At 34.5% G+C, this 27,925-nt stretch overlaps 1 protein-coding gene and 1 non-coding gene across 10 annotated transcripts in view; one reads left to right on the top strand and one right to left on the bottom strand.

Moving 5' to 3' along the window:
- The window catches only part of Rhot1 (ras homolog family member T1), a 71,311-nt gene that overhangs the window by 24,183 nt on the left and 19,203 nt on the right, over positions 1-27,925 (top strand). For all 9 annotated transcript variants that reach the window (XR_013343881.1, XM_077800412.1, XM_077800413.1 and 6 more), the window contains exons 7-18: positions 3,625-3,733; positions 4,188-4,289; positions 11,596-11,694; positions 12,536-12,644; positions 13,604-13,724; positions 18,242-18,326; positions 18,688-18,833; positions 20,641-20,741; positions 22,707-22,837; positions 23,815-23,898; positions 25,490-25,609; positions 26,987-27,189. Coding sequence is in view for 8 of the 9 variants with exons in the window: in XM_077800412.1 (XP_077656538.1) it covers positions 3,625-3,733; positions 4,188-4,289; positions 11,596-11,694; positions 12,536-12,644; positions 13,604-13,724; positions 18,242-18,326; positions 18,688-18,833; positions 20,641-20,741; positions 22,707-22,837; positions 23,815-23,898; positions 25,490-25,609; positions 26,987-27,189 (1,410 nt within the window). In the remaining variant the exon portion in view is untranslated. The remainder of the gene's footprint in view (positions 1-3,624; positions 3,734-4,187; positions 4,290-11,595; positions 11,695-12,535; positions 12,645-13,603; positions 13,725-18,241; positions 18,327-18,687; positions 18,834-20,640; positions 20,742-22,706; positions 22,838-23,814; positions 23,899-25,489; positions 25,610-26,986; positions 27,190-27,925) is intronic.
- On the bottom strand, positions 23,217-23,345 carry LOC113182910 (small nucleolar RNA SNORA11). Its single transcript, XR_003300810.1, has one exon. It is a non-coding gene; the product is annotated as a small nucleolar RNA SNORA11 (small nucleolar RNA).

Genomic DNA, 27,925 nt, shown 5'->3' on the forward strand with positions numbered 1-27,925 from the left:
TTTTGTTTCTCAAATTGCTGCTTGAAAGTCTCAGTTTTAGAGTGTATCCTCACCTGTATTTTGTGTGCACACACACCCTCTATTTTTATGGTGGTGCAGATTGAAATCTAGGACCTTATACATACAAGGCAAGTATTCTACCACGGTGCTAGACCCCCAGTAACCCTCTCTCCTATTTTGTACTCCTTTGATGAAGTATGGCATCATCGATTACTCATGGTGTGGGCAATTATAGTTGATTGTATACAGTGCAGTGTATGTTAGAGCAGGAACTTTGAAAAAAATGAACAACCCTTGAAATCTGGTTTGACCCTTTATGAGCTTGTAGACTTTGACTTGTTAGTTTCGTCATGTATAAGTGAGGATAAGGGTAATATCTGTCTTAGCTACATGTGGTTATATTGAGAATCAAATGAAATAATGCATATGTAAGTACTTTATAAATTCTTTAAGTAACTCTTTAGGAATTAATAAAGAAAGATTTCTTTGTAATTCTTTGGAAGATGTAAGTATGACAGGGAAAAAGTAAGAGAGTGTGCATTCTGTATTTTTCTGAACCAGAATAGTAATTCTGAGCATAAACATTTTAAATTTAAATGGAAACAAAATATTTTCTTGCAATATTATTTAATTGGAATAACATTTATGAAGCGCATTTGAGTCTTAAATGTTAAGAAATTCAAACTCATATTTATTAATTGAGCACATTTGGTCCTGTACTCAATTTTTTAAAAATTTCTTTTCAGTTGAGCCTTTTTGTCTTTTGAAACTCTAAAAGCCTAGTTCTTTTTTTTTTTTTTCTTTTTGTTTTTTTTGGGTTTTTTTTGTACTGGAGATTGAACCCAGGGGGTGCTTGACCACTAAGTCACATCTCTAAACCCCTGTTTTTTGGAGGGAGAAGTACTGGGGTTTGAACTCAGGGGCACTCAACCACTTAGCCACATCTCTAATCCTATTTTGTAATTTATTTGGAGACAGGGTCTCATTGAGTTGCTTAACACCTTGTCATTGCTGCGACTGGCTTTGAACTTTGCCATCCTCCTGCCTCAGCCTCTTGAGTTGCTGGCATTACAGGGGTGTGCCACTACACCCAGTCAAATCTCCAACCCTTTTTATTTTTTATTTTGAGACAAGTTCTCACTAAGTTGCTTAAGGCCTTGCTAAATTGATTCCCTTATCTTATTCTCCTGAGTTGCTAGGATTACAGTTGTATACCACCATGCCCAGCTGAAAGTCTGGTTCTGAACAGATTAATGTGATCATTTATCTGTTTTACTTAGTTATGGAAGAGCAACTTTGGACTGAGATGGCATTGTAAGTGCTATGCCTAATAGCTCCGATGGTGCCTTCTTATCATGGTTTTAAACTTTATGGTGTCTTATTGACAAGATGGAAAGGGGAGAGTGGACCCTTTAAAGATGTGGTTCCTACTGCAGTAGTCTCTAGTCAGATTTGGCATTTTAACTTTAAATAAATTAAAATTAAATAAAACTAAAATTATAGTTTCTTCAATATGTTTAGTCACATTTCAGGAGCTTTATAGCTACATCTGGCTAGTTGTTAACAGTAATGAATGGGGCAGGTAAAGAATAGTCCTACCATCATAGAATGTTATATTGGACAGGGCTGCTTTGGAGGATCCAATACCTGTGTGCTCCTGATATTTGTTCTTCTTCATTAAGCTATTTCTGGGAGGGACTCTTCAGAGAAGGCATTTCTGTATACATCTGTTATTATAAACCACTATGTTTTTGGAAAACATTCTGGATTGGTTGGGAATCAATATTTGGGTAATAGAGTGGGTCAGTTTCTTTAAGCATGATGGTCATAGCAGGGAGGTAAACTAAATGCTTCAAGGGTTTCTATTGCAGTTTCGAGTTCCAACAAGATAATTTGCTTTCTCCAAGCTGTCTTGTAGGATTCACAAATAACAGTTCTTCATTAGACTGATCCTCTTTGATAACTTATTTCGATTTCCCACAGTCTTCTCCAGATTTCACTTGTCTAAAACAAAATCTTTAATTCTCTGCCCACCCACTCTCCCACCAAGAAACAAAACTCCCTCCATCTTCTATGTCTTATGGAATCTCTTCATTTTCTCTAGCCAAAATCCTGTATATTTTTCCCTTTCCTTCAGCTTCTGTGTTTATCAGATACTAATATCTGTATTAGCTGTACTCCTAAAATGTGTCCTAAATTTGAATATTTCTTCTTCATCTTCACTATTATGCTCTATTCCAAGCTATCAGATTTTTAAAAAGCCTTTTCTAACTGGGCACAGTGACATGTGACTCAGGAGGCTGAGACAGGAAGATTGTAAGTTCATGGGTAGCCTCAGCAACTTAGTGATACCTGCAGTAATTTAACGAGACCCTATCTCAAAAAATAAACTAAGTGCTAGGGATGTAGCTCAGTGGTAAAGCACTCCTGGGTTCAATCCCCAATACTGAAAATAAAAGGGGAAAAAAGCTTTTTCTTTTTGTTTTGATGGGAGGAGGGGTACTGGGTATTGAACTCAGGGGCACTTTGGCCCCTGAGCCACATCCCCAGCCCTTTTTTTTTTGGTATTTTATTTAGAGGCAGGGTCTCACTGAGTTGCTCAGTCCCTCGCTTTGCTGAGTCTGGCTTTGAACTCATGATCCTCCTGAGCCACTGGGATTATAGGCACACACAACTGCACCCAGAAAAAAAGCTTTTTCTTAATGAAAAAAATCAAACATATACAAAAGTGGAGAGAATAGTGTAATAATTCCCATGTATCTGTCATCCAGCTTCAACAATTAACTCACTGCCAGTTTCATTTCATCTATTACTCCTCCCATTGGAGTCATTTTGAAGCAAACTAACATACTGTATCACACTATGTATCTTTCAGTATGTATGTTTTAAAAGTAACAAATCATTGCATTTAAAAATGTGGATCAGATCCTGTCATGCTCCTGCTTATAACCCTTCAGTGGCTTCCATGTAAACTAACAGTAAAACCCACACTTCTTACTGCAGCTTTTAAGTCCTATATGTCTGGCTTTTGATCGTGTCCAGCCCCATTTCATAATTTTCATAACCCTTTTGCTCAGCATCTCTTCACTCCAGCATCTTTGACCCCACCAGGATTTTTTTTTTTTTTTCTCCAATTTGAGTCCTTTGAATGTGGTGACCCTTCTTCCCAGGTAGCTCTTCCTTGCTCTTCATATAACAAATTCTAATCTGGTCCTTCACTCCTTTGTTCAAATGCTACTTTGTTGGAGTGTTTTTCTCTAATTACTATTTGTAATTAACTTCTTCCATGTGCTCTATCTATCCTTTATGCCCCTTTTCAGTTCCTTCATAACACTTACTGAATTGAAAATTGTTTACTTATTGTTCATTTTCTGTTTTCAGTGTTAGAATTGGAAGAGATCTTCCTTGTCTTGTGTCTTTAATATGTTTGTGATTTATTACAGGTAGCCATTAAATATGTGTTCAATGGTTAGATGAAACTGCTATCTAGGGGGCTTAACCTGACTATAGTAAGAGTTCATGAGTTTTAATAAGATTTTTACTTAGAAATTCTGAGTTATGATGAGAATTAAATGTAGATATAAGGTCTTTTCTCTTTATTATTACAATTCCTATTCATTTCAGGCTGCCTTTGATATTGGTTGGGAACAAGTCTGATCTGGTGGAATACAGTAGCATGGAGACCATCCTTCCCATCATGAACCAGTATACAGAAATAGAAACCTGTGTGGAGGTATGCCTCATGAGAATTTATTATTGGTGAATTCTCACTAACCTGATATTCTGAATAGGAATGGGGGTGATATGTGATGGAATAAATTTTCTGCTCTTTGTGCACTCATGTAAACCCAAGTACAACAGAACTAGGCTGTGTGTAGACATTGATATTGTGATGTCCACAAAGGAAAATGCAGTTTTCAGTTTCTTCACAAAATCTGCCACCTTATTTTGATAGTTTTAAAATACATTTTTTGTTCTCATAATTGATTTACAGTATAAAATTTTTAACCTTTTGGGGCTGGGGATGTGGCTTAAGCGGTAGCGCGCTTGCCTGGTTTGCGTGCGGCCTGGGTTCGATCCTCCAGCACCACATACAAACAAAAGATGTTGTGTCCGCCAATAACTAATAAATAAATAAATAAATATTTAAAAAAAAATAAATAAAATTTTTAACCTTTTCTTTTCAGTGTTCAGCAAAAAACCTGAAGAACATATCAGAGCTCTTTTATTATGCACAGAAAGCTGTTCTTCATCCTACAGGGCCTCTGTACTGCCCAGAAGAGAAGGAGGTAACCACCAGACTTGTTTACTGGAATGTAGGAGAAACTCTAGTATGATAGTGCTTTTTAGTAACTCTTATGTGTTTTTTGCAAAAGTTAAACTTTCAAATTCAAAATTTATTACTTTATTAAATAGCAACATTTTCTTAGTATTTTTCTTCACTGATATTCATGTTAAATATTCAGAATGTTTTCCAGATTAAATGTTTCTTTATTTGCCATTAAAGCAAACAGAAGAATTTGCAACAATAACAACAAAAAAATCCAAATATTTATCTAATTATTTATACAACTTTGCTATTATAAAATCTGAACTTAACACAGAAACAAAAAACTTGTGCTTTTTTAACAATCGTAGTACTGGGGATTGTGCATGTTTAGTGCTCTTGGTAGCTTTACCACTGAGCTACACTCAAACCTTTGTGTAGTTTTTAGAAATGAGTACAATATATAACTTGAATGCTCCTTTTTGTTTTATAGCTAGAAATACAGTTATTCCTTATTTAAATACTTAAAATTTAATAATATATTGCCATAAACTTAAGAAAAACTGATTATATTTTTTAAAATTTACATGCTATAAAATTCACGTTTTAAGATAATTCAATGATTTGCAGTATATTAAATACATTATGCAAATATTATCTAATTCTAGAACCTTTCATTACTCCCAAAAGAAATCCTGTTCTCAGTAGCAGTCACTCTGTAAACCCTCCTTTTCCCAGCTCCTTACAACAATTAATTTATTTTATTTTATTTTCCATTAATCTACTTTTATTTCTAGTTTTGCCTCTTGGATATTTCATATCAATGTAATCATACAAAATATGTTTTTTTTTGGTTTCTAACTTTTTTCACTTAGCATGTTTTCAAAGATTATCCATTCTGTAGCAAGTATTTGTATTTCTTTTTTCTTTCTTTTTTAAATGGTCAAATAATACATCATTGTATAGATACATTAGACTTTTTAAATTTCCTTATTTTTGATGAACATTTGAGCAATTTCTAATTTTTGGCTAATATGATAGACTGATTTAAATGTTCACATAGAATTTTTTGTTGAAACACTTGTTTTTAATTTGTTTGAATCTGTATTTAGGAGTGTAATTGCTGAATCAAGTGATAATTATATGTTTAACTTGTTGAGGTACCACTAATCTGTTTTCCATAGTGCCTGAATCATTCTACATTTCCACCATCAGTGTATGGGAGGTTCCAGTTTTTCCACATCTTTGCCAACATTTATTTTGCTCCTTTTTTGTTATTGTTTATTATAGTCATCCTAATAGATGTAATTGGGTCCTTTGCCTTTTTAAAATTATTATTATTATTTTTCTGTAGTTGTAGATAGACAGAATGACTTTATTTTGTTTATTTTTAATGTGTGCCGAGGATCAAACCCAGTGCCTCACAGATGCCTAGACAAGCGCTCTGCAGCTGAGCTACAGCCCCAGCCCGGCCTTTTTTTTTTTTTTTTGTACTAGGGATTAAACCAAGGTGCTTCATCACTGAGCCACATCCTCAGCTCTTCCTATTTTTTGTTTTGAGACAGGGTCTCACTAAGTTGCTTAGAGCCCCGCTAAGTTCCTGAGGTTGGCCTCAAATTTGGCTATCCCGGTGCCTCAGCCTCCCAAATTGCTGGGATTACAGGTGTGTGCCACCACAGTTGGCCCATTGCCCATTCTTAAATTTTGTTTTTTATTATTGAATTTTAGGAGTTCACTATATGTTCTCAGTATTAATCCTATATTCAGCTGTAAAATGTATAATTTGTCTTTTTTAAATTTTTTATTATTTTTTTTTAGTTTTTTAGCACTGGGAATCAAACTTGTTGGCACTTTACCACTGAGCAACATCTTCAATCTTTTTTATTTTAAGAGAGTGTCTCACTAACTTCTTAGGGACTTCCCTGAGATTGGCTTTGAATTTGTGATCCTCCTGCCTCAGCCTCCTAAGTTGCTGGGACTACAGGCATGTGCCACTGCATCTGGCTTTAATTTGCCCATTTTTAAATCAGGTTACTTACCTTTTTATTACTGAGGTATTGTTTTTAAAATATAAAAAGCTGCAGAAAAGTTTATAGTAATAGGGTGAGTGATTGGCAAACTATGCCTCATGGGCCAAATTTGGCCTGCTGCCTATTATTATACAGACTATTAACTAAAAATATATTTTATATTTTCTAAATAACTGAAAAATAAGGCTAGGGTTGTGGCTCAGTGGTAGAGTGCTCACCTAGCATGCATGAGGCACTGGGTTTGATCCTCAGCACCACATAAAAACAAAATAATGTGTCTACCTAAAACTGAAGATACATACATAAATAAATATTTTTTAAAAAAATAACTGAAAAATATCAAAAGGATGTTTTGTGATATGTGAAAAATTATCTGTGAGCTTCCCCCAAGCCTTCAATTGGAATTGATTAATCTGCAATGTAATAACATACTAAAAGGCAAATATCAAGAAAAGAATCTAATATAATTCTATGAGTGCCTTCCAAGTGATGAATGTGCTCAATTAAAATTGTGTTTATGGGGGCTGGGGAATGTGGCTCAGTGGTAAAAGTACTTGCCTGGCATGTGTGAGACTCTGAATTCAGCCCCCAGCATTGCCTCCCCCCCAGAAAATCATGTTTATGAATATATATTCTATTTGTAGTATATATTTGTGCAAATAAGTACTTTTCAAAAATAAGAGACATAAGGGCAGGGATTGTAGCTCAGTGTTAGAGTGCTTGCTTAGCATGTGTGAAGCTTAGAGTTCAATCCTCAGAACCACATAAAAATAAATAAACTAAAGGTATTGTGTTCATATACAACTAAAAAACATAAATAAATAAAAAAAGACGAAAATCTCATTACAGATCAGCCTTAACATATGAACATTTGCAATTGATTTTCACAGTAGTGAACACTAATTTTGATTTCCAAATAAGCACAATATTATCCCTCCAATAAAATCTGTTCTCATTAGTAGACCTGTACAGAAAAGTTATACTCAGCAATATAATTTGAATTTATCAGTAAAAACTTGATGAAAATTTGATTTATCTTTTGCTATGTAAGTACCTATATGGTATCCTTGATTTTGCCTTTTGGCTCCAAAGCCTAAGATATTTGCTGTTTCCCTTTACAGAAAAAGTGCTGACACCTTGAAAAACTAATTTGTGTTATCCCTAATCTGATCATGATTTACTCTTCCTTATTCCTGATTTACAATTTCTTAATTGGGATGCTTATTTCTGATTTACTCTAAGCCAGTATTTCCCAAACTTGCCTCATCATAATAATTAGTAGGTGTAGATATATTTATTACAAACACATGCCCTTCTTATTAGCCAGGTGCTGTATTTTATAATAAAGGAAATTGGAAAGTGCTTTTATACTATATTTACCTCTGAAGCCTTAGTCTGGCAGTATATTAAACTCCCCCATTAGTTCTCAATTCTTTACTTGCTACTTTGTTCTCAAGACTATTATTAGTTCTGTTAATCTGCTAATCCCCCGCCTCTTCCCTTAGTCCCGCAAGGGTAAAACACCTACCACCATCTGTTGCTTATTTCTTAGGTACACCTGCCTAATAGATAAAATTTTCAACTTTAGACAGTATGTACAAGCTTTAAGTCTAAGCTTATACCAGAATCTTTTATTTCAACAATAAGTGTTTTTTGGTTTAGGTTTTTTTGTTTTGTTTTTGTTACTGGGGATTAATTTTAGGAGCACTTAACAACCGAGCCACATCCCTGGCCCTTTTTATTTTTATTTTTATTTTTTTTTATAGTTTTTTTTTTTTAAGTTGTAATGGACTCAATACCTTTATTTTATTTATTTACTTATATGTGGTGCTGAGGATTGAACCCAGGGCCTTGCACGTCCGAGATGAGTGCTCTACTGCTAAGCCACAACCCCAGCCCCCCGCCCCCCTTATTTTTAATTTTAAGACAGAGTCTCACTAATTTGCTTAGTGCCTTGCTAAATTTGAATTCTCCTTCCTCAGCCTCTCATATCACTGGGATTACAGGCATGTGCCACCAGGCCTGGCCAACAGTAATAAGCTTTTTTTTTTTTTAATATTTATTTTTTAGTTTTCGGTGGACACAACATCTTTATTTTATTTTTATGTGGTGCTGAGGATCGAACCCAGCGCCACGCGCATGCCTGGCGAGCGTGCTACCGCTTGAGCCACATCCCCAGCCCCAGTAATAAGTTTTTAATACAGATTTGAATCATCAATTTCAAAATTAAAAGCTGAGCTAAAATGTTAAATGATGATTAACTCTGTGTGACCTATGTTGTCCACATTTTACCTACTAATGAAAAAGATGTGACTACTATGTAATAATAATATTTATTGTGGGAATAGATCTCTCGTATAGAAAATGTTTTTATTGCTGGGCATGGTGGCACACACTGTAATCCCAGTAGTTTGGGAGGCTAAGGCAGGAGGATTGCAAGTTTAAAACCAGACTCAGGGTTGGGGTTGTGGCTCAGTAGCAGAGCATTTGCCTAGCATGCATGAGACACTGGGTTTGATCCCCAGCACCACATTTAAAACAACAACAACAAAAAAAACTAAATAAACCAAACTCAGCAACCTAGCAAGGCCCTGTTACAGAATAAAAAGTAAAAAGGGCTGGGATATGGCTCAGTGGTAAAGCACCCCTGGGTTCAATCCTTTGTACCCAAAAAAAATAGTTTTTTTTTTTTTAAAGAGAGAGAGAATTTTTAATATTTATTTTTTAGTTTTCAGCGGACACAACACCTTTGTATGTGGTGCTGAGGATCGAACCCGGGCCACACGCATGCCAGGCGAGCGTGCTACCGCTTGAGCCACATCCCCAGTCCTCTAAGAGACCTCATTTAACTAAGATTTATTGAAGAAAACTATTTCTTATCTTTTAAAGAATATTTTTTTCTGCATTTATTTTTGAACATAAAGTTGTCATCATGGACTTGGGCTGTGACTCAGCTGTAGCATACTTGCCTGGTATGTGTGAGGCACTGGGTTTGATTCTCAGCACCACATATACATAAATAAAATAAAGGTCTATCGGGCTGGGGATGTGGCTCAAGCCGTAGTGCGCTCACCTGTCATGCATGCAACCCGGGTTCCATCCTCAGCACCACATACCAACAAAGATGTTGTGTCCGCCGAGAACTAAAAAATAAATATTAAAGAAAAACAAAAATGAAACTGACAAAAGAAAATATTGATAACATGTACTTTAAAAAAATAAAATAAAATAAAGGTCTATCAACAACTAACAAACTATTTTAAAAAAAAATCTCTTAAAAAAAAAGGGGGGGGTGGCTGGGGTTGTGGCTCACTGGTAGAGCACTTGCCTTGAATGTGTGAGGCACTGGGTTCGATTCTCAGCACCATATATAAACAAAAAATAAAGGTTTGTCAACAACTAAAATGAATAAAACTGTTGGGGGCTGGGGTTGTAGCTCAATGATAGAGCGCTTGCCTAGCATGTGTAAGGCCCTGGGTTTGATCCTCAGCATCACATAAAAATAAACAAATAAAAATAGGGGCTGGGGATGTGGCTCAAGCGGTAGCGCGCTTGCCTGGCATGCGTGCGGCCCGGGTTCAATCCTCAGCACTACCACGTACAAACAAAGATGTTGTGTCCACCAAAAAACTAAGAAATAAATATTAAAAAAAATAATAATAAAATAAAGATATTGTTGGGCTGGGGTTGTGGCTCAGCAGTAGAGCACTTGCCTAGCACATACGAGGCCCTGGGTTCGAATCTCAGCACCACATAAAAATAAAAATAAATAAAATAAAGGTATGTGTCCAACTACAACTAAAAATATAAATATTAAAAAACAATAAAGATATTGTGTCCATCTGCAACTAAAAAAACCTGTCATCATTACCATTTTGCTTAGGATAGCCATATGGCTGAAGTTATAAACTAAAAATTATACATTTTTCTCACCTTGTCATCTCATTTCTCCATAACAGATGGGTCCATAAGAGATCTACCTCTAAGTCTAAACAAACTTCAAAGATCTTCCTGAAAGTTTTTTTGTTTTTTTGCAGGGTTAAGGATCAAACCCAGTGTTTCACACTTACTAAGCAAGCACTGTATCACTGAAACACATCCTTAGCTACTGAAAGATTTTTTTTTTCATTCTCAAAATTGTTGGCACTGGTGACCTATGCTAATTATGCAAACTAGAAATGTGGACCTTATTTTTATTTACTTAGTTTTTAGGATGAGAGTTATATATATCTTTATTTATTTTTATGTGGTGCTGAGGATCGAACCCAGGGCTTGCACATGCTAGGTGAGCACTCTACTGCTGAGCCACAACCCCAGCCCCAGAACCTTATTTTTAAATATTCAGATATTCTATTCTTTTTATATCGTAAGATAATTGAGGAAGCTATTAAAACATATTTCCAACAGCATTACTTATAAACATTTTACAGGGGCTGGGGTTGTGGCTCAGTGGTAGAGTTTTCGCCTAGCATGCATCAGGCACTGGGTTCCATCATCAGCACCACATAAATGTAAAATAAAGATATTGTGTCTACCTAAAACTAAAAAATAAATATTTTTAAAAAATAAAAATTTACAAAGTCTCAAAAGGCAAGATTCTTTTCTAAATGTAGATAATTCTTAAGCAGGTGTAGTTTTGCATGCCTGTAATCCCAGCAATTTAGGATTGCAAGTTTGAGGTTAGCATGAGCAACTTAGTGGGACTTTGTCTCAAAATAAAAAATAAAATGGGTTGGGGGTGTGGCTCAGTGTAAAACACCCCTGGGTTCAAAAAAAAAAAAGATTCTTATCTCATAATACAAAGTTAGTAAAAGTTTTTTACATGTATTAACTAATGATATTTTGCCATCTGTTTGTGAATAAGTTCATTTTACATCCTAGCTCTAAAACATATAAGGGGTAGATCAAAACATCATGTCCTATTCTGCTACCAGAAGTTGGGAAGGAGAGCCTTTAAAATTTTATGTCAGTTCAAATTCATTATGGAATGAGGGAGGACATAAATATATAAAGAATCTCACTGAATCCTCACCCAATGATGAACTTCTTTATTTATTATGATTTTTTTTGGCCTGTTCTCAGAGGAATTATGGTCATGAGGGAAGAATGTAGCCTTTCTAAATATTAGTGCAAGTAAATATTGCCTCATTTACCTAAGGCTCCAGTGTAAAAGTAAATGGTTTTGCTTTAGATCATTTTTCATGTTGATTATATTTGCAGTTATGTGAAAACGGTGAGAGTTGTTCTTACCTTTACTTATGAAAATCATATTTAAAATCCTACTTTAATTTTTTACAGATGAAACCAGCCTGTATAAAAGCCCTTACTCGTATATTTAAAATATCTGATCAAGATAATGATGGTACTCTCAACGATGCTGAACTCAACTTCTTTCAGGTAAGTGATTTTAGTTTTAGGCATTATCATGTCTTTGTCTTTGTTGATAAAAACTATAAAATTTTTTTAAGCTTAAACAATAATTTGTTGCTTGCCTTAATCTCTTTCTTGTAAAACTATCACATGAAGCTACTTAAACCCTTATGGTATAAAAAACTCTTATGTGTAGGAATTGAGGGGTTTCTTTGATAGTTTTCATTTCATGGTATACAATGGGTATATTAAGAACTTGAAGTTTGAACTATGAATCATTTTGCTTTCTTGGTTTTGTGTAACGAAGCTATACAAAGACCCTTGTGTTTTAGAAACAGGATAAGGGGAGTTGGGAAGTTTCTTTTCTTCGAAGTAAATTATTCAAAGTGGGGACTATTTTAATTTAGAATTTATTTTGGTTACAACTACTTGATTTTTTTTTTTAAAAAAGAGAGTGAGAGACAATGAGAAAGAGGGAGAGAGAGAGAGAATTTTTTTTAATATTTATTTTTTAGTATTTGGCGGACACAACATCTTTGTTTGTATGTGGTGCTGAGGATCGAACCGGGGCCGCACGCATGCCAGACGAGCGCACTACCCCTTGAGCCACATCCCCAGCCCACTACTTGATTTTTTTTAATACTTATTTTTTAGTTGTAGTTGGGCACAATATCTTTATTTTGTTTATTTATTTTTATGTGGTACTGAGGATTGAACCCAGGGCCTCGCACGTGCTAGGCAAGCGGTCTACCACTGAGCCACAACCCCAGCCCCTTATTTTCTATTCTTAGTAGATTATTGTTTTATATTTGTGGTTTTAATGCTGGTTTATTTTTAAACTTATTTTTATTTTATTTATTTTTGCTAGAGAATTTGTTTCAATACTCCATTAGCTCCTCAAGCTCTGGAAGATGTCAAGAATGTAGTAAGAAAACACATAAGTGATGGTGTGGCTGACAGTGGATTGACGTTGAAAGGTGGGTTAATGGTGTTTTTTCAACACTTTTAATATTTTTTGAAATTTCGCAGAAAGTGAAGGTGTTTATAGCATTATTTATGCCTTAAGAAAATGCCTAAAATCTGATTTGTATATTTAAAAGTTGGAAGATAGTCCATATTATCTTTACTATCACTATAAATTAGAGGTAGAGAACTTGGTTGGGGGCTGGGGTTGTAGCTCAGTGGTAGAGCATGTGTGAGGCACTGAGTTTGATTCTCAGCACCACATAAAAATAAATAAATGAAATAAAGGTATTGTGTCCATCTACAACCAAAATATGTGTATGTATAATATATATATATATATATATATATATATAAAGTCTTCTACTCATAAATAGTCTTTAAATAGAAATTATTTTCAGAGAATTTTGTCTACAAGTCATACTTATCAAGTATAGAATATTCCCTGTTGAATATATTATAGAGCCACAAGTGAAATAAGAAATAAAATTGAATTCCAGAATTTTCCATTATAGAAATAAACTCAAGGGCTGGGGATGTGGCTCAAGCGGTAGCGCACTCGCCTGGTGTGCGTACGGCCCGGGTTCGATCCTCAGCACCACATACCAAGAAAAATGTTGTGTCCGCCGATAAAATAAAAAATAAATAAATAAATATTAAAAAAAAAAAAAAAAGAAATAAACTCAAAATCTAAAAAACATTTTCATTTGCTTCCATCATATAACTGTGATACATGTATTCCTTGGAATGTAATTTTGGCCCTTTCATCCAGTGGTGTCTTGCTGAGCTGGGTGTATATGTAACTCAACTCTGAAATGAACTCTGTTTCATTAAGGCAGTTGTGAATTTTGTTTTGATCTTCACCATGAAACTGGTATATTAATATTTACAAATCTAGCTCTTGCAATTATATGCTTTTCTCTTGTGTGACCCTGTACCTTCCTTTACATCTATTGTATTTACTTTATTTCAGGTTTTCTCTTTTTACACACGCTGTTTATCCAGAGAGGGAGACATGAAACTACTTGGACTGTACTTCGACGATTTGGTTATGATGATGATTTGGATTTAACACCTGAATATTTATTCCCCTTGTATGTACCTTTGGTTTTCTAATTTTTTTTTCAAATTGTTTTTTTAGTTGTTGGTGGGCTTTTTTATTTTATTTTTTTATATGTGATGCTAAGAATCGAACGCAGTGCCTCACACATGCCAGGCAAGCACTACCACTGAGCTATAACCCCAGCCCACTTGCCAAGTATTTTTAAGTTTTATTTAGCATACAGATTGGCAGGCTTCAAGCTCCTCAGGAGTAATTTAGATTTATAGGCAAAGGTTTGTAGCAGGGTTTCTCAGTTTTGCCACTATCAACATTTTGGACCAGATAATTCCTATACAGCCTGTCCTGTGCATTTGAGATGTTGGGCATACTTAGATGGCAGTAACACCTCTTTCTTTCCTTAGCTGTGACAACCAAAAATATCTCCAGAAATTGCCAGGTATCTTCTTAGAAACTAAAACATCCATCCTTGAGAGCTACAGACTTATAGCAGGGCTCAAATTCTTGCTCTTCTTCTCACAGAGAATACAAGTTATTTTTTTTTTTAATTCATTTTTACTGGAGAAGGAGAAAGAAGCCATATAAACTTGGTTTTGCATCAAGAGATCAAAAATATGCATTTTTCTTTAGTTCTTCAATTTTATAGCCCGTTATTAGCTCAGGATAAAGTATTTTCCCTAAATACCTGGTCAGTTTGTTTTATTTTCCTTTGATAATGCTGTTTAAATACTGTTTATTTAAAAGTGGACCCAGTGCCATCTCATATAGAAGAGTGATGTGCCATAGGATGCCTCTTCTTTACCCTGGGGACACGGACTTCTCAAAGTTCATGACTTCCCAAGATCTGGCTTTGGAGCCTTTGATCTTTCTTCCTCCCTTTTTCATGGTGTTATTCCATAATGTCTTTTTTAAATTTTAGAATCACATCTCCAGCTAACTATGTAATGGTTCAGAAAGACGTAGTTGTTCCCTTCCCCATTGGAATCAGAAGTCTTTCAGATTAAATTCCTGGTTCTTTCATCAGTTCTAAGTTCAAGCTTTGCTTGTCTAAGGTACTAAATCTTGGCTCAAGTTAATTTCCCAGGGGCTAGGGTTATAGCTCAGTGGTATAGAGCTTGCATAGCACATGTGAGGCCCTGGGTTCGATCCTCAGCACCACATAAAAATAAGTAAATAAAGATATTGTGTCCATCTACAACTGAAAAAAAAATTTTAAAGTTAATTTCCCAGATTTTTTGATAAATACATAATGAATGAATTAGTCCTAGGACCCCTCAAAAGTTTTCTTTCTTGTGCTGTTTATGTGGGCAAATATATTCTATAGGTGGTTGCTTATTGCTTTTTTAAGACAGTTAGGAAGTGCCATCTCTTATTGCTTTGTGGCTTATACTAATCATCTCTTTGAGTTTCTTTATACTTTCTGCATTTAACTTTCTGTAAAATAATCCCCTAGAGCCACCATTTGCATTTTTATTTCTTATTAATCTTTCTGTTCTGTTCTTCACCTTGCTACTAGATTAGTGTATGTGTACATTTACATACATATACACAGAAATTTGGCTATGTCACTTCTCTTCAAGGCACAGCATAAAGTCAAGCTTCTTTTTTTAATATTTATTTATTTTTTTTTAGTTTTAGGTGGACACAATATCCTTATTTTATATTTATGTGGTGCTGAGGATCGAACCCAGTGCCTCATGCATGTTAGGCAAGCGCTCTACCACTAAGCCACAACCCCAGCCCCCAAAGTCAAGCTTCTTAATGTGGTATCTGAGGTCATTCATAACCTCCTCTGCTCATGCTCTCCCCTGCCTTCATTCTAGAAGTAAATACCAAACTATTTTTAGTCCACAAAACATATGTTGTTTCCTACTCCAGGCCTTCATCTATGCTTTTTATCATTCTCTCTCCTTTTCCCCAATCTTATTAATGCCTCATACTTCAAGTTTCAGTTTAGGTGACAGTGACTCTTAGCAATATTGACACCTTCCCACTCCCAGGCCAGAGATGTTCCCCTCCATGGAAGCTCTTCTAGCATCCTTAACTTACGTACTTAGCACTTACCTCATTCTGTTGACATCTGTTTGTGGTCTGCCTCCCACTTGAATGTGGTTCCTTAGAAATAGGGAGCCTATCATTATCAAAATCACACACACACACACACACACACACAAAAATGGTAAAGATGAGAAGAAAAGGAAACTCTCAAACACTGTAGGTGGAAATGCAAATCAGTTCAGCCATTATGGAAAATACTATGGAAGTTCCTCAGAACAACTGAAAATAGCTTGGCATGGTGGCACGTGCCCATAGTCCCAGCGACTTGGGAGGCTGAAGCAAGAGAATCACAGTATAAGGCCAGCCTTAGCAACTTAGCAAAACCCTGTCTCAAAATAATAAATAAAAAGGGCTTGGATTATAGCTCAGTAGTAGATGTCCCTGTCTGTATTCAATCTCTGTAATAAAAACAAAACAAACAAACAAAAAACCCTGAAAATAGAGCTACCATCTGATCCCATACCCTTGCTACTAGTTAGGGAATTATTAGATCAGAGAGATACCTATACTCCTGTGTTTCTTTAGCACTAGTCACAATAGCCAGGATAAGGAATCAACAGAAATGTCCATCTATGGATGAATGAATTTTTAAAATAGCGCATATATATGATTGAATATTATTCAGCCATAAAAAGGATGAAATCCTGTCATTGGTAGAACTGGATGACATTATGTTAAATGAAATAAGCCAGGCACAGAAAGACTAATACCACATTTTCTTACTCATTTGTAGAAGCTAAAAAGGTTAATCATAAAGAAGTAGAGAGTAGAATGGAGGTCACTAGAGGTAAATAAGGGGAGTGATGCAGGGTAGATTATTAATAATGTGTATCAAAATACAGTGGCAGGGGGAGTAGTTCTGTTTTATCTATTTATTTATTGTTTTATTTATTTATTTTTGTCTAGTACTGAAGATCTAATCCAGTGCCTCACATATGCTAGTCAAGTGCTCTACCACTGAGCCACAACCCCAGCCCCAGTCTATAACAATTAATTGAATATTTCAAAATTAGAGAAAGATGGATGTGGTGGCCCACATCTGTGATCTCAGTGGTATGAGAGGCTGAAGGAGGAGGATTATGAGTTCAAAGCCAGCCTCAGCAAAAGTGAGGCGCTAAGCAATTCAGTGAGACCCTGTCTCTAAATACAAAATAGGGGGGCTGGGAAAGTGGCTCAAGCAGTAGCGCGCTCGCCTGGCGTGCGTGTGGCCCGGGTTCGATCCTCAGCACCACATACAAACAAAGATGTTGTGTCTGCTGAAAACTAAAAAATAAATATTAAAAATTCTCTCTCCTCTCCCCCCTCTCTCTCTTTTAAAAATAAATAAATGAATAAATACAAAATAGGGTTGGGGATGTGGCTCGGGTCAAGTGCCCCTGAGTTCAATTCCTAGTACAAAAAAAAAAAAAAAAATTAAGAGTTTGAATGTTTCCAGCATATAGAAATGATAATATTTGAAAAACAGAAATGCTAATTATACTGATTTGATCATTATACATTGTATACATGTATCAAACTGTAATAGTATATATCCCACAAATAAGTATAAATAGGGCTGGGGTTGTGGCTCAATGGTAGAATGCTCGTGTAGACAAGTGAGGTGCTGGGTTCCATCCTCAGCACCACATAAAAATAAATAAATAAAAATAAAGGCATTGTTTCCACCTACAAGTAAAAAAAAATATTAAAAAAATAAGTGGTTGGGGATGTAGCTCAAGCCTGGCATGCATGGGGCTCTGGTTTGGATCCTCAGCACCACATAAAAATAAAATAAAGATGTTGTGTCCACCAAAAGCTAAAAAATAAATATTAAAAAATTCTCTCTCTTTTAAATAAGTATAAATATTAAATGTCAGTTTAAAAAAAAAAGTAGAGAGCCTGTCTCCCTAATACCTAGTTCAGTGAATTTGATTAATATTTATTGAACTAAATTTAAGATGGTTCAAAAGGTGAAATAACATCTATTCATATCATTTTCAAGTTGTTACATATTGGCATTGATATTAAGGCCATAATTGTGATGATTTGTTTATAGGAAAAACAAATCTATTATAGTTTAATCATTACTATTTGTAAAATTTGTAAAATTTTAATCATTACTATTTGCCCTTCTGATATTTGGAAAAAGATCTATTTTTTTTTTTTTAGAATTTTTTTTAATATTTATTTTTTAGTTTTCAGCAGATACAACATTTTTGTAAGTGGTGCTGAGGATCGAACCCGGGCTGCACGCATGCCAGGCGAGCGCGCTACCGCTTGAGCCACATCCCCAGCCCAGGATCTATGTTATTTTGGAAAAAGCATTATTATGACTCTTCTGAGGAGTGTTATACTCCAGAGACTTACCCTGGGAAAGTCTAAATGCTCCAGGGGAAGAAAATTTTGTAAATAGTGGCATCCCACAAAAACACTTGTTGCAATTTTGTATTCATTTCTTAAATTAAATTTTAATATTTGATTAATGATTTATTTTTTTAATTTTTTCATTAACAGGCTAAAAATACCTCCTGATTGCACTACTGAATTAAATCATCATGCATATTTGTTTCTCCAAAGCACCTTTGACAAACATGATCTGGTGAGCATTTAGCTGACATTTTCCATGATATATGGTAAAATATTCTTCTGTGGGAGATTTTTCTCTGTTTCCTTAGCAATGTGATACTTATGTATGTAGCCCAAACTGTTCAATCTCTCCAAGTGCAACTAGCAAAAATATTTTCTACTTTTACTTTCATTGTTTTCTTGGGGATGAAAAAGTGTAGTTTCTGATAGATTCATTATTATATTTTTATAGTTTTGATGAAATGTAAAATTTCTTATTGTTTGTTAATTCACATTTTTAGAGGCAAGTCTTTCATGGACTATGGGGATTTTGTGTTTGAGAATTATTCTCTTGGATATCTAAACATTATGTATACTTCCTTGTGTTTTGTCAGGATAGAGACTGTGCTTTGTCACCTGATGAACTTAAGGATTTATTCAAAGTTTTCCCTTATATACCTTGGGGACCAGATGTGAATAACACAGTTTGTACAAATGAAAAAGGCTGGATAACCTATCAGGGATTCCTTTCCCAGTGGACGTGAGTATAGAGCTCACTTCTTTCCTCTAGAACTACCACTAGTTTAAAATTGTGGTATATTATATTCATCGTTTTGTAAGCTTGTCAGAGCCTATGAAATGCTTCAATCATAACTGTTTCTTAAGCAGGATTTGTAGTGCTGCTGGGATTATAAACACTTTATAGATTTATCAGGAAGGGATTATTTTCTTTGGATGATGTACTAGGAAACAGTAATCTAAGTCTTACATCAAAAATGAACTTCATTTTAATACTTTTTTGTTTGATTAAGAAAATTGGGGCTGGGGTTGTGGCTCAGTGATAGAGTACTTACCTGGCATGTGTGAGGCACTGGTTTAGATTCTCAGCACCGCATATAAATATATGAATAAAAATAAAGATCCATCAAAACTAAAAATATACATAAGATTTTTTTTAAAAAAAGAAATTTGGAGGGCTGGGGTTGTGGCCCAGTGGTAGAGCACTTGCCTAGCATGTGTGAGGCACATGTGGGTTTGATCCTCAGCACTGCATGTAAATAAATAATTAAAATAAAGGTCCATCAACAACTAAGAAAAATATTTTTTAAAAAAAGAAAGAATTGGAAATGACATTGCTATTGCACAATTACTCCTTCAGCATATGAGGAGTAGCATATTTTATTGGACACTGAGGTCTGACTGCATTATTTGTTGTTATTAATAAAATTTTAGTAAAGTTTAGAGAAGATTTGTCTACAGCTTTGTTATGTTCTGGTTGACATTGTATTTAGTGTCTTCAGGGAATTCCCTGGTCTTGTGTGATGACATAATTATTTTAACCTTGGTGAGACTAACTTTTTCAACATTAGGATCTTTTTTCAAATACATAAGAAAGGATAGCTGATTTCATAAGTCTTTTAGTTATTTTTGTTCTTTTGTCAGTCCTTTTCTGATTTTTTAAAATTATCATTGAGTCTTCCCAACCCACTTGGGAAGCAGATAATTAAAATATTCCTACTGTGGTTTTTAAAGGCACTATCTGCTTATCTGTGTGGCATTGCTTTCTCTGGCAGTGGAATAGATAGGGGAATTTGCCCCATCTTGCATTCTCTTCCCTTTCTTTCTGCTTTAAGAATGGCAGTATGGGGGGCTAGGGATGTGGCTCAAGCGGTAGCGCGCTTGCCTGGCATGCGTGTGGCCCGGGTTCAATCCTCAGCACCACATACCAACAAAGATGTTGTGTCTGCCGAGAACTAAAAAATAAATATTAAAAATTAAAAAAAAAAAAAAAAGAATGGCAGTATGGGGCGGGGGGCGCTTGGGTTGTGGCTCAGTGGTAAAGTGCTCGCCTAGCACATGTGAGGAGGCCCTGGGTTTGATCCTCAGCACCACATATAAATAAATAAATAAATAAATAAATAAATAAAAATGCAGGCATTGTGTCCAACTAAAACTAAGAAATAAATTAAAAAAAAAAATGAATGGCAGTATAGCAGTCAGCAGTGGTGGTGGTATATGCCTTATAATTCTAGCAACTCTGCAGGTTGAGACAGGAGAATCACAAGTTTAAGACCAGCCTTAGCAACCTAACAAAACCTTGTCTCAAAAAATAAAATAAAAAGGATTGGGGGTGTAGCTCAGCAGTTGAGTGCCGTTGGGTTCAATCCCCAGTACCATGCCAAATAAAGAAAAAAGAATGGCAGCCCCATGGTTGGGTACACAGGAAATTGAAGTAGTGTGACAAACACTGGGTCTAGTAGGAAACATTTTTTGAGCTGTTGGAAATGTTTTCCCCTCATGAGTGTTCATTTAGGAACTTTTCACCGTGTAAACCTTCCCTTCCTTAGGCTCACAACCTATTTAGATGTACAGCGGTGCCTAGAATATTTGGGCTATCTAGGCTATTCCATATTGACTGAACAAGAGTCTCAAGCTTCAGCCATTACAGGTAAGCGTTGGCTACTATTCAGTTTATGATTAGGAACATTTTTAGACTCTAGTTTCAAATGTTACAAAGAATAAAAGTAAACTCATCTTCCTTAGTTTTCCATGTCTACACTGTATTAGTTTTCCTCAAGATTTAGTACTTTCTTTTGAGTTGTGATGCCTGATTTTATTGTTTGTCAAAAAAAAAAAAAAAAGAGTAGAGTTTTTGTTTCTAATATACTGCCTTGGGATACTCCACTAATGAAGATGGGGAAGAACTATGGACATTAAAGGGTTTACCAATCTGTCTTGCATTTTAATTTTCTTTGAACATTAAAAACAATGCCAGGCTGGGGTTGTGGCTCAGTTTTAGAGCGCTTGCCTAGCACGTGCGAGGCGCTGCATTCGATTCTTAGGACCAAATAAAAATCAATTACAACTAAAAAGTAAATCTTTTTTAAAAAAGGCAGTGGGAATTACTGTCATCAAAATGCCACTTAAAAAGAAAGAAAGAACAATAGAAATAAAGGTCCATAAACAACTAAAAATACATATAAAAATTTAAAAAAAATTTGGAGGGCTAGGGTTGTGACTCAGTGGTAGAGCACTTGCCTAGCATATGTTAGGCCACTTTAAAAAAAACTTAAACAGTTGATTTCAGTCTGGAACTAATTATACATTTATCAACTTTGTAGTCTTTTTCCTTATTAATAAATCTTTCACAGATCTTGAATTGTAAACCACACATTCTTGCCAAAGCAGTGTACTTCATTTAAAGGAAATTCATAGGTATGAAAATAAGAAATTTAGCAATTGGTCATTATAGTATTTTCTTATATACCAATTGATGGAAACTCTGCTATGTGTTACAGGAAGCTCTTACAAGAAGCTAGCCTTTTTTTTTTTTTTAATAATGTTATTGTAGTTTTTTATACCTTTATTTTATTTGTTTATATTTATGTGGTGCCAAGGATCAAACCCAGAGCCTCATACATGCTGGGCAAGTGCTCTATCACTGAACTACAACCTCAGCCCCAGAAGATAACCTACTTAAACTGACAGAACAAGTACCCTTTCAAGTTTTTAACTAATTATTAGTATTTAATTCAGCACCAAAGAGTAAGCAGTTAATTTCTAGCCAGCTCTGGGGTTCTTTCACTCAAGAACATGTTGTGAACATCTTTGCGTATCAATAAGTATACTTCTATATATCTTTAATGTGAAATATTGTGCCATTGTATAGTATTCTATAATGTACTTAACTTTTACATAATTATTGTGTATTTCTATCATTTTGACTTTGCTATAATCAGTAGTGTCTGTGATGGGCTCTACTGTTGTTGTACCTTTGGGTATAGCTTAAGGAGCTCTCTTTACCTCAAGAAGAGATGTCCCATTTTCCTAATGATACAATATTGTTTCTGTCATGCTTGTTTTGACAATTGATGCCTAAGAACCCAGTTAACCCAAGAGTAAAAATCTCTTTCTAGCTCCAAGAGGTTGCAGGTTTCAAATAGCATTCATAGTTGATAATTTGTTATGCCAATAATTTTTTTTTTTTTTTTGGTAGTACTGGGAATTGAACCCTTAGCGTTACACATGCTAGGAAAGCTCTCTACTATTGAGCTACACTCACATTCTATGTGACAATAACATCAAATTAGATAGGATATAATGTTAGATATATTCATTGTAATTTTTATTCATTTTTAGGATATTTTCCTAGTGAAAATATACTGCTTATTTTATGCAAACTATCATTTTTTACTGAAAATTTATAGTCAACTTTCAGAAATGCATCTTTTCCACTAAGTTATACCCTTCTGCATTATATGTATTACTTTATTTTACATAAGCTTGCCTATTTTATGTGTTTTTGTAGATTAGATACTGCATAAAAGTGATAAATAGCAATACCTTATTTTGAGAAGGTGGAATGAAGGCTGCAAGAATCTGGTACATATTTAGTGTTTCTTTTTCTTTTTAGTAACAAGAGATAAAAAGATAGACCTTCAGAAAAAACAGACTCAAAGAAATGTGTTCAGATGTAATGTAATTGGAATGAAAAGCTGTGGGAAAAGTGGAATTCTTCAGGCTCTTCTTGGAAGAAACTTAATGGTGAGAGTTCTCAGAATATAGAATTATATCCAACAAATTTCTGTAGTTTACGTAATTTTTATAGCCATTATTAACCTTTTTAGATGATTACTAGAGCTCATTGCCCTATATATATTAGTAAAGTGTTTCATTGGTGTTAGCTGTGTGTGTGTGTGTGTGTGTGTATTTATATATATATATAAAAACCCTTCTATTTTTTGTTTTTTACTTTGAGACAGGGTATTGCTTGATTACTGAGGCTGGCCTTACAGTCCTCCTGCCTTAGCTTCCCAAGTAGGTGGGATTAATATGCATGTGCCACTGTGCCCTGCTCTCATTTGCCTTTTTTCTTTTTCTTCTTCTTCTTTTTTTTTGTTTTTGTTTTTGTTTTTGTTTTAACATGTATAGGGCATGATGTCACAGGAAGGCCAATATATTCTGCTTCCTGTGATGAGTAAACCCAGATTTCTGTTGGGTGTGTTATAAACAGAGAGGCCATTCATCAGGTCTCCTCTCCTGAGCACACCCCTCATTTTTTAAAAAAAACAGTTATTTAGATGATGATTAAATGACTACACATACAAAAGCACCTCAAATAGTCCTTGGCAGGAAATAAATGCATGGTAAATCTTTCAAATTGAATACTAATACCTAGTTCTGTTTACTTTGAGTAAAACTGACATATTTCCAGATGAGGCCAATATCAGACCAAACTATAGTGTAATGTGAATTGTCAGCAATGGCTCTAGAATCTACTTTCAAAAATACAGTTTACTTCCTCTTAACCTACTGCTTTTGCTTTGTGCAAAACAAATGCATATTTTTTCTTAGACCCTAAAAACTAAAAAACATAAAATTAACATCCCTTTTATACTGATAAATAGTATTTAGTATAGAGAAGAATGCCCTTTTATTTATAAACCACCTACAAGTGTGTGTATTGATGAAAACTAGTAATTCCTTCCTATAAATATTGAGATGTTTGGTTCTGTTTTCAGAGACAGAAGAAAATCCGCGACGATCATAAATCCTACTATGCAATTAATACTGTTTATGTATATGGACAAGAGAAATACTTGTTGGTAAGAAATTCTCAATATAAAAATTTTAATTGGTACATTTTAAAATGACAGAAACAAAATGACTTTAATTTAATGTCTGAAGTAGACTCTGTGTATGATTTCTCCCCCTCCTAGTTTGTTCCTTAGAATATTAATTCCTTTGATCTATGTGATTATTACGTGAATATACATATAAGTAAAAAAAAATCACCTGTAGAAAGTAAAACAGAAGAAAATGAACTTACTTTTTAGTCTCCCATTTTGACTTTTTAAAAATTCTACTGCTATTCACTAAAAATTAATATGAAAACAGTGCTGATGCTTGTTTGTTTACCTATAATCTGAATCAAGTTTATCTACTTAGCAGGAAGGAGTATAGCATAAAAATGTATGAAAGGATCTGACTGAAAAGATACCACAAAATACAGTAAAAAGAGGTTCAATATAACCTTGGTCCACCATTGATAAGTTCTGTGACCTTGGGCAAGTGGCTTATTCTCTCTGAGCTTATTTCTTAATAAGTTAGATCCTCAATGAAAAGTTTCTAACAAATAATAGACATATTAGAAAATTCATTTGTCTATTTCTTTTTGGATATATTTATTTTACCAAATTATCACATTGAATATTACATATATTTTACTCTTTCTGATGTTTGTCAGCTTCTTATTACATCCCTTTGTCTCCTAGTCTCCTATAAATATAGTTTTAGATATTAGGTACTTAGTTAATATTGTTGACTGTTAATTTTCCTGTTTTATTATTATTATTTTTTAATTTTTTAAATATTTGTTTCTTAGTTTTTTTTTTTTTTTAAGGTGGACACAATATCTTTATTTTACATTTATGTGGTGCTGAGAATTGAACCCAGTGCCTCATGCATGCTAGGCGAGCGCACTACCACTTGAGCCACATCCCCAGCCCCCTGTTTTATTATTATTACACTATTTTTGCAAGTTGTATCTTTCATGTCTCTGACTATGCATTGCTATAATAGTGTTTTATTTGAATATATTCAGTCACAGCTTCTTTTTTTCCCCCAGTATTAAGGATTGAACTCAGGGCCTAAGCACATACTGTACCACTGAGCTACATCCCCAGCCCAGTATATTTCTTCAGGAAATATAATAAACATTGAAAAGATAAGGCAGTGCAGTACAATCAAATGACTTTAATTAAAAAGTCTTTTGCTTAGTGGTTTTGTTCGGAGAAAAGTTAGTGTGGTAAGAAAAATAATACACTTGGCAATTATATCTGAGTTCACATTTTGGTCTGATGACTTCTTAGGTATGTTGTCTTTTGTACTTGACTTATTCTAACCTGTTTCCCTATCTATAGAGTGTAGACAATATACAGAAAAGGCTTGCCAGCAGCACATCAGTCAGTCACTGAATGCTAGCTTCTGTAGATTCTTAATCACCAACATTTTTAATGCACAAAATCAGCAAAAAAATACTTGTTTGTTTATACTTTCTACTTCTAAAAATGGTCTGAAAAGTTACGATTAACCAGGAGTTTTTTATTAGGATGTCCAACCAAACAATTATAATACATCATGACTTTATCAAAATTGTGATACTTGTGTTTCTCATTATCTTTTTCTTTTTACCAGTTGCATGATATCTCAGAATCGGAGTTTCTAACTGAGGCTGAGATCATTTGTGATGTTGTATGCCTGGTATATGATGTCACTAACCCCAAATCCTTTGAATACTGCGCCAGGATTTTTAAGGTTTGTAGTTCTTATAGACTATGATTAAATATAATTTTATATGGGGTTTTAATGAATTTCATGATGTTTCCTAACCAGAAAAATGCAACAAGATCATTGGTGGAGCTTTTAAAAAATATATACATCTTTGCCCTATTCCTGAAGGTTCTGGTTTTATTCTGCAATGGTAGAGTCCCAGACATATGTACTTTAAAAATTTTCTTCCACACGTGATTCTGATTTGCATTCCTGGTTAAGAACTTTTGCTTTAATGGAGGGTTTTCTTAGCTGTTAGGAATGCATGTGGAGTATGTATTGCCATTTACCCAAGAATAACAGCCAGAGCAAGGGGATAAACCAGAGGCTTGGAAAGTGTATCAGTCACTTTGAGATTATCAGCAAGATTCAGTAGGAGGAAAAAGCTACAAATAGAAAGGTATTTATTCTAGTGTTATTTTTAATAGCCTGAAAATAAAATATTCCAGATATCTAACACTATTAAAAGATGGTTTTCTAGCCGGGTGAGGTGGTGTATGCCTGTAATCCCAGCAGCTCAGGAGGTAAGATAGGAGTTTGCGAGTTCAAAGCCAGCCTCAGCAATTTATCAAGGTGCTAAGCAAATCAGTGAGACCTTGTCTCTAAACAAAATACAAAATAGGGCTGGGCATGTGGCTCAGTGGCTGAGTGTCCTTAAGTTCAATCCCTGGTACCAAAAGAAAAGAAAAAAAGATAGTTTTTTATTTTATGATAAAATAATCTAGAAGATTAAGCATCCATGAAAAGTGATAGTTCTGAATTCTGAAAAATAGGGGAGATACAGTGTTACATTTTTAAAAGAGTTATACCTAACATGACTGCAACTATATAAACATATATAAATGCAAGTACTCAAGGATTAGAGGTAATATAAAAAAATGAAAATAGTCATTTTTAGTTTAGAAGTTAGGCGGATTTCTCTTATTTCAAAATGTTTACTGTGGTTTGTTTTTTTTTTTAGATTGTAGTGGATACGATACCTTTTATTTTATTTATTTTTATGTGGTACATTGGGTCAAACCCAGCACCTTGCACATGCTAGGCAAGTGCTCTACCACTGAGCCACAACCCTAATCCCTATTGTTTTTTTTTTTTAATTTAAGAAATATATTTTAAAATTATAGTGAATCTAAAGAGTTAGGATTGGTTTCTTTTGTTACCTATATTGGAAAAGTTGGGCTAATCATATTTATTATATCAGATTGTCCTTAGGCCACTACCAAACTTTACCTCTTGGGTCATTTTTCCTCTTTGAAACTATTGTTACTTTGCCTATTCAGAGAAATTTTTTAGTTCACATTGAATTGAATAGTAACTTTTGAATTCTTCATCAGATTTTGATTTCATTTTTTTATTTCATAGCAACACTTTATGGACAGCAGAATACCCTGTTTAATCATAGCTGCAAAATCAGACCTGCATGAAGTTAAACAAGAATATAGTATCTCACCTACTGATTTCTGCAGGAAACACAAAATGCCTCCACCTCAAGCCTTCACTTGCAATACTGCTGATGCACCTAGTAAGGATATCTTTGTTAAACTGACAACAATGGCCATGTACCCGTAAGTACCTGCTCTGTCTTCATTTTCATGTTGCATGGTTCATAATAACATTGCATGCCATTATTAGCCATGAGGGGGGAATCTTTGTCATATAGAAGTTGTTCAGCAACAGAAAGAGACTTTGTAATGAGAAGGTACAAATTTGAGCAAATCCAAGTTTGGTTTGGGTACCATAGTAAAACAATACAAACAGTGCTTCTTACAATGTTTGTATATTTTTGAGTAGGCTATAGCTCTCTTAACAGGATAATTCAATAAAGCACAGCCTCCCACCCAGCATTAAAAAATAGTCTTAGTGCAATAAAATGGGGTTAACATCATGTTGCTTTATGCATTTCCATACACAAAGTTCATTTTTATATTTGTTGATTAATTGACCTTGAGTATGTGAAGGATTCTAAAATCTTTTGTCAATTTGTGTTGAACATGTGATTTCAGGATATTGTGTCTTCTTTAAGTGCTATTTTAAAAAGTATTTATAATTGGAATTTCCAGTATGTAAATGTTTTGCATTAAGTATTATGAGCCACAAATTTCATGTACATTTATTATATATCTATACATACATATATGTGCAAGCACGTAACTGGTTATATTCATAATTTACTAACTGCCTTAAAATTGCATGATTCTTAATGGCATTCTCAAATAGTGTGTTTGTATAAATTCTGTTTTGTAACAAAATAGTTTTTCAGGCAGTGCGTTTCTCAGGTCTCTGTAGCTTATGCTATATTTT

Source organism: Urocitellus parryii, chromosome 7 (genome assembly GCF_045843805.1).
Source record: "Urocitellus parryii isolate mUroPar1 chromosome 7, mUroPar1.hap1, whole genome shotgun sequence".
Lineage (NCBI taxonomy): Eukaryota > Metazoa > Chordata > Mammalia > Rodentia > Sciuridae > Urocitellus > Urocitellus parryii.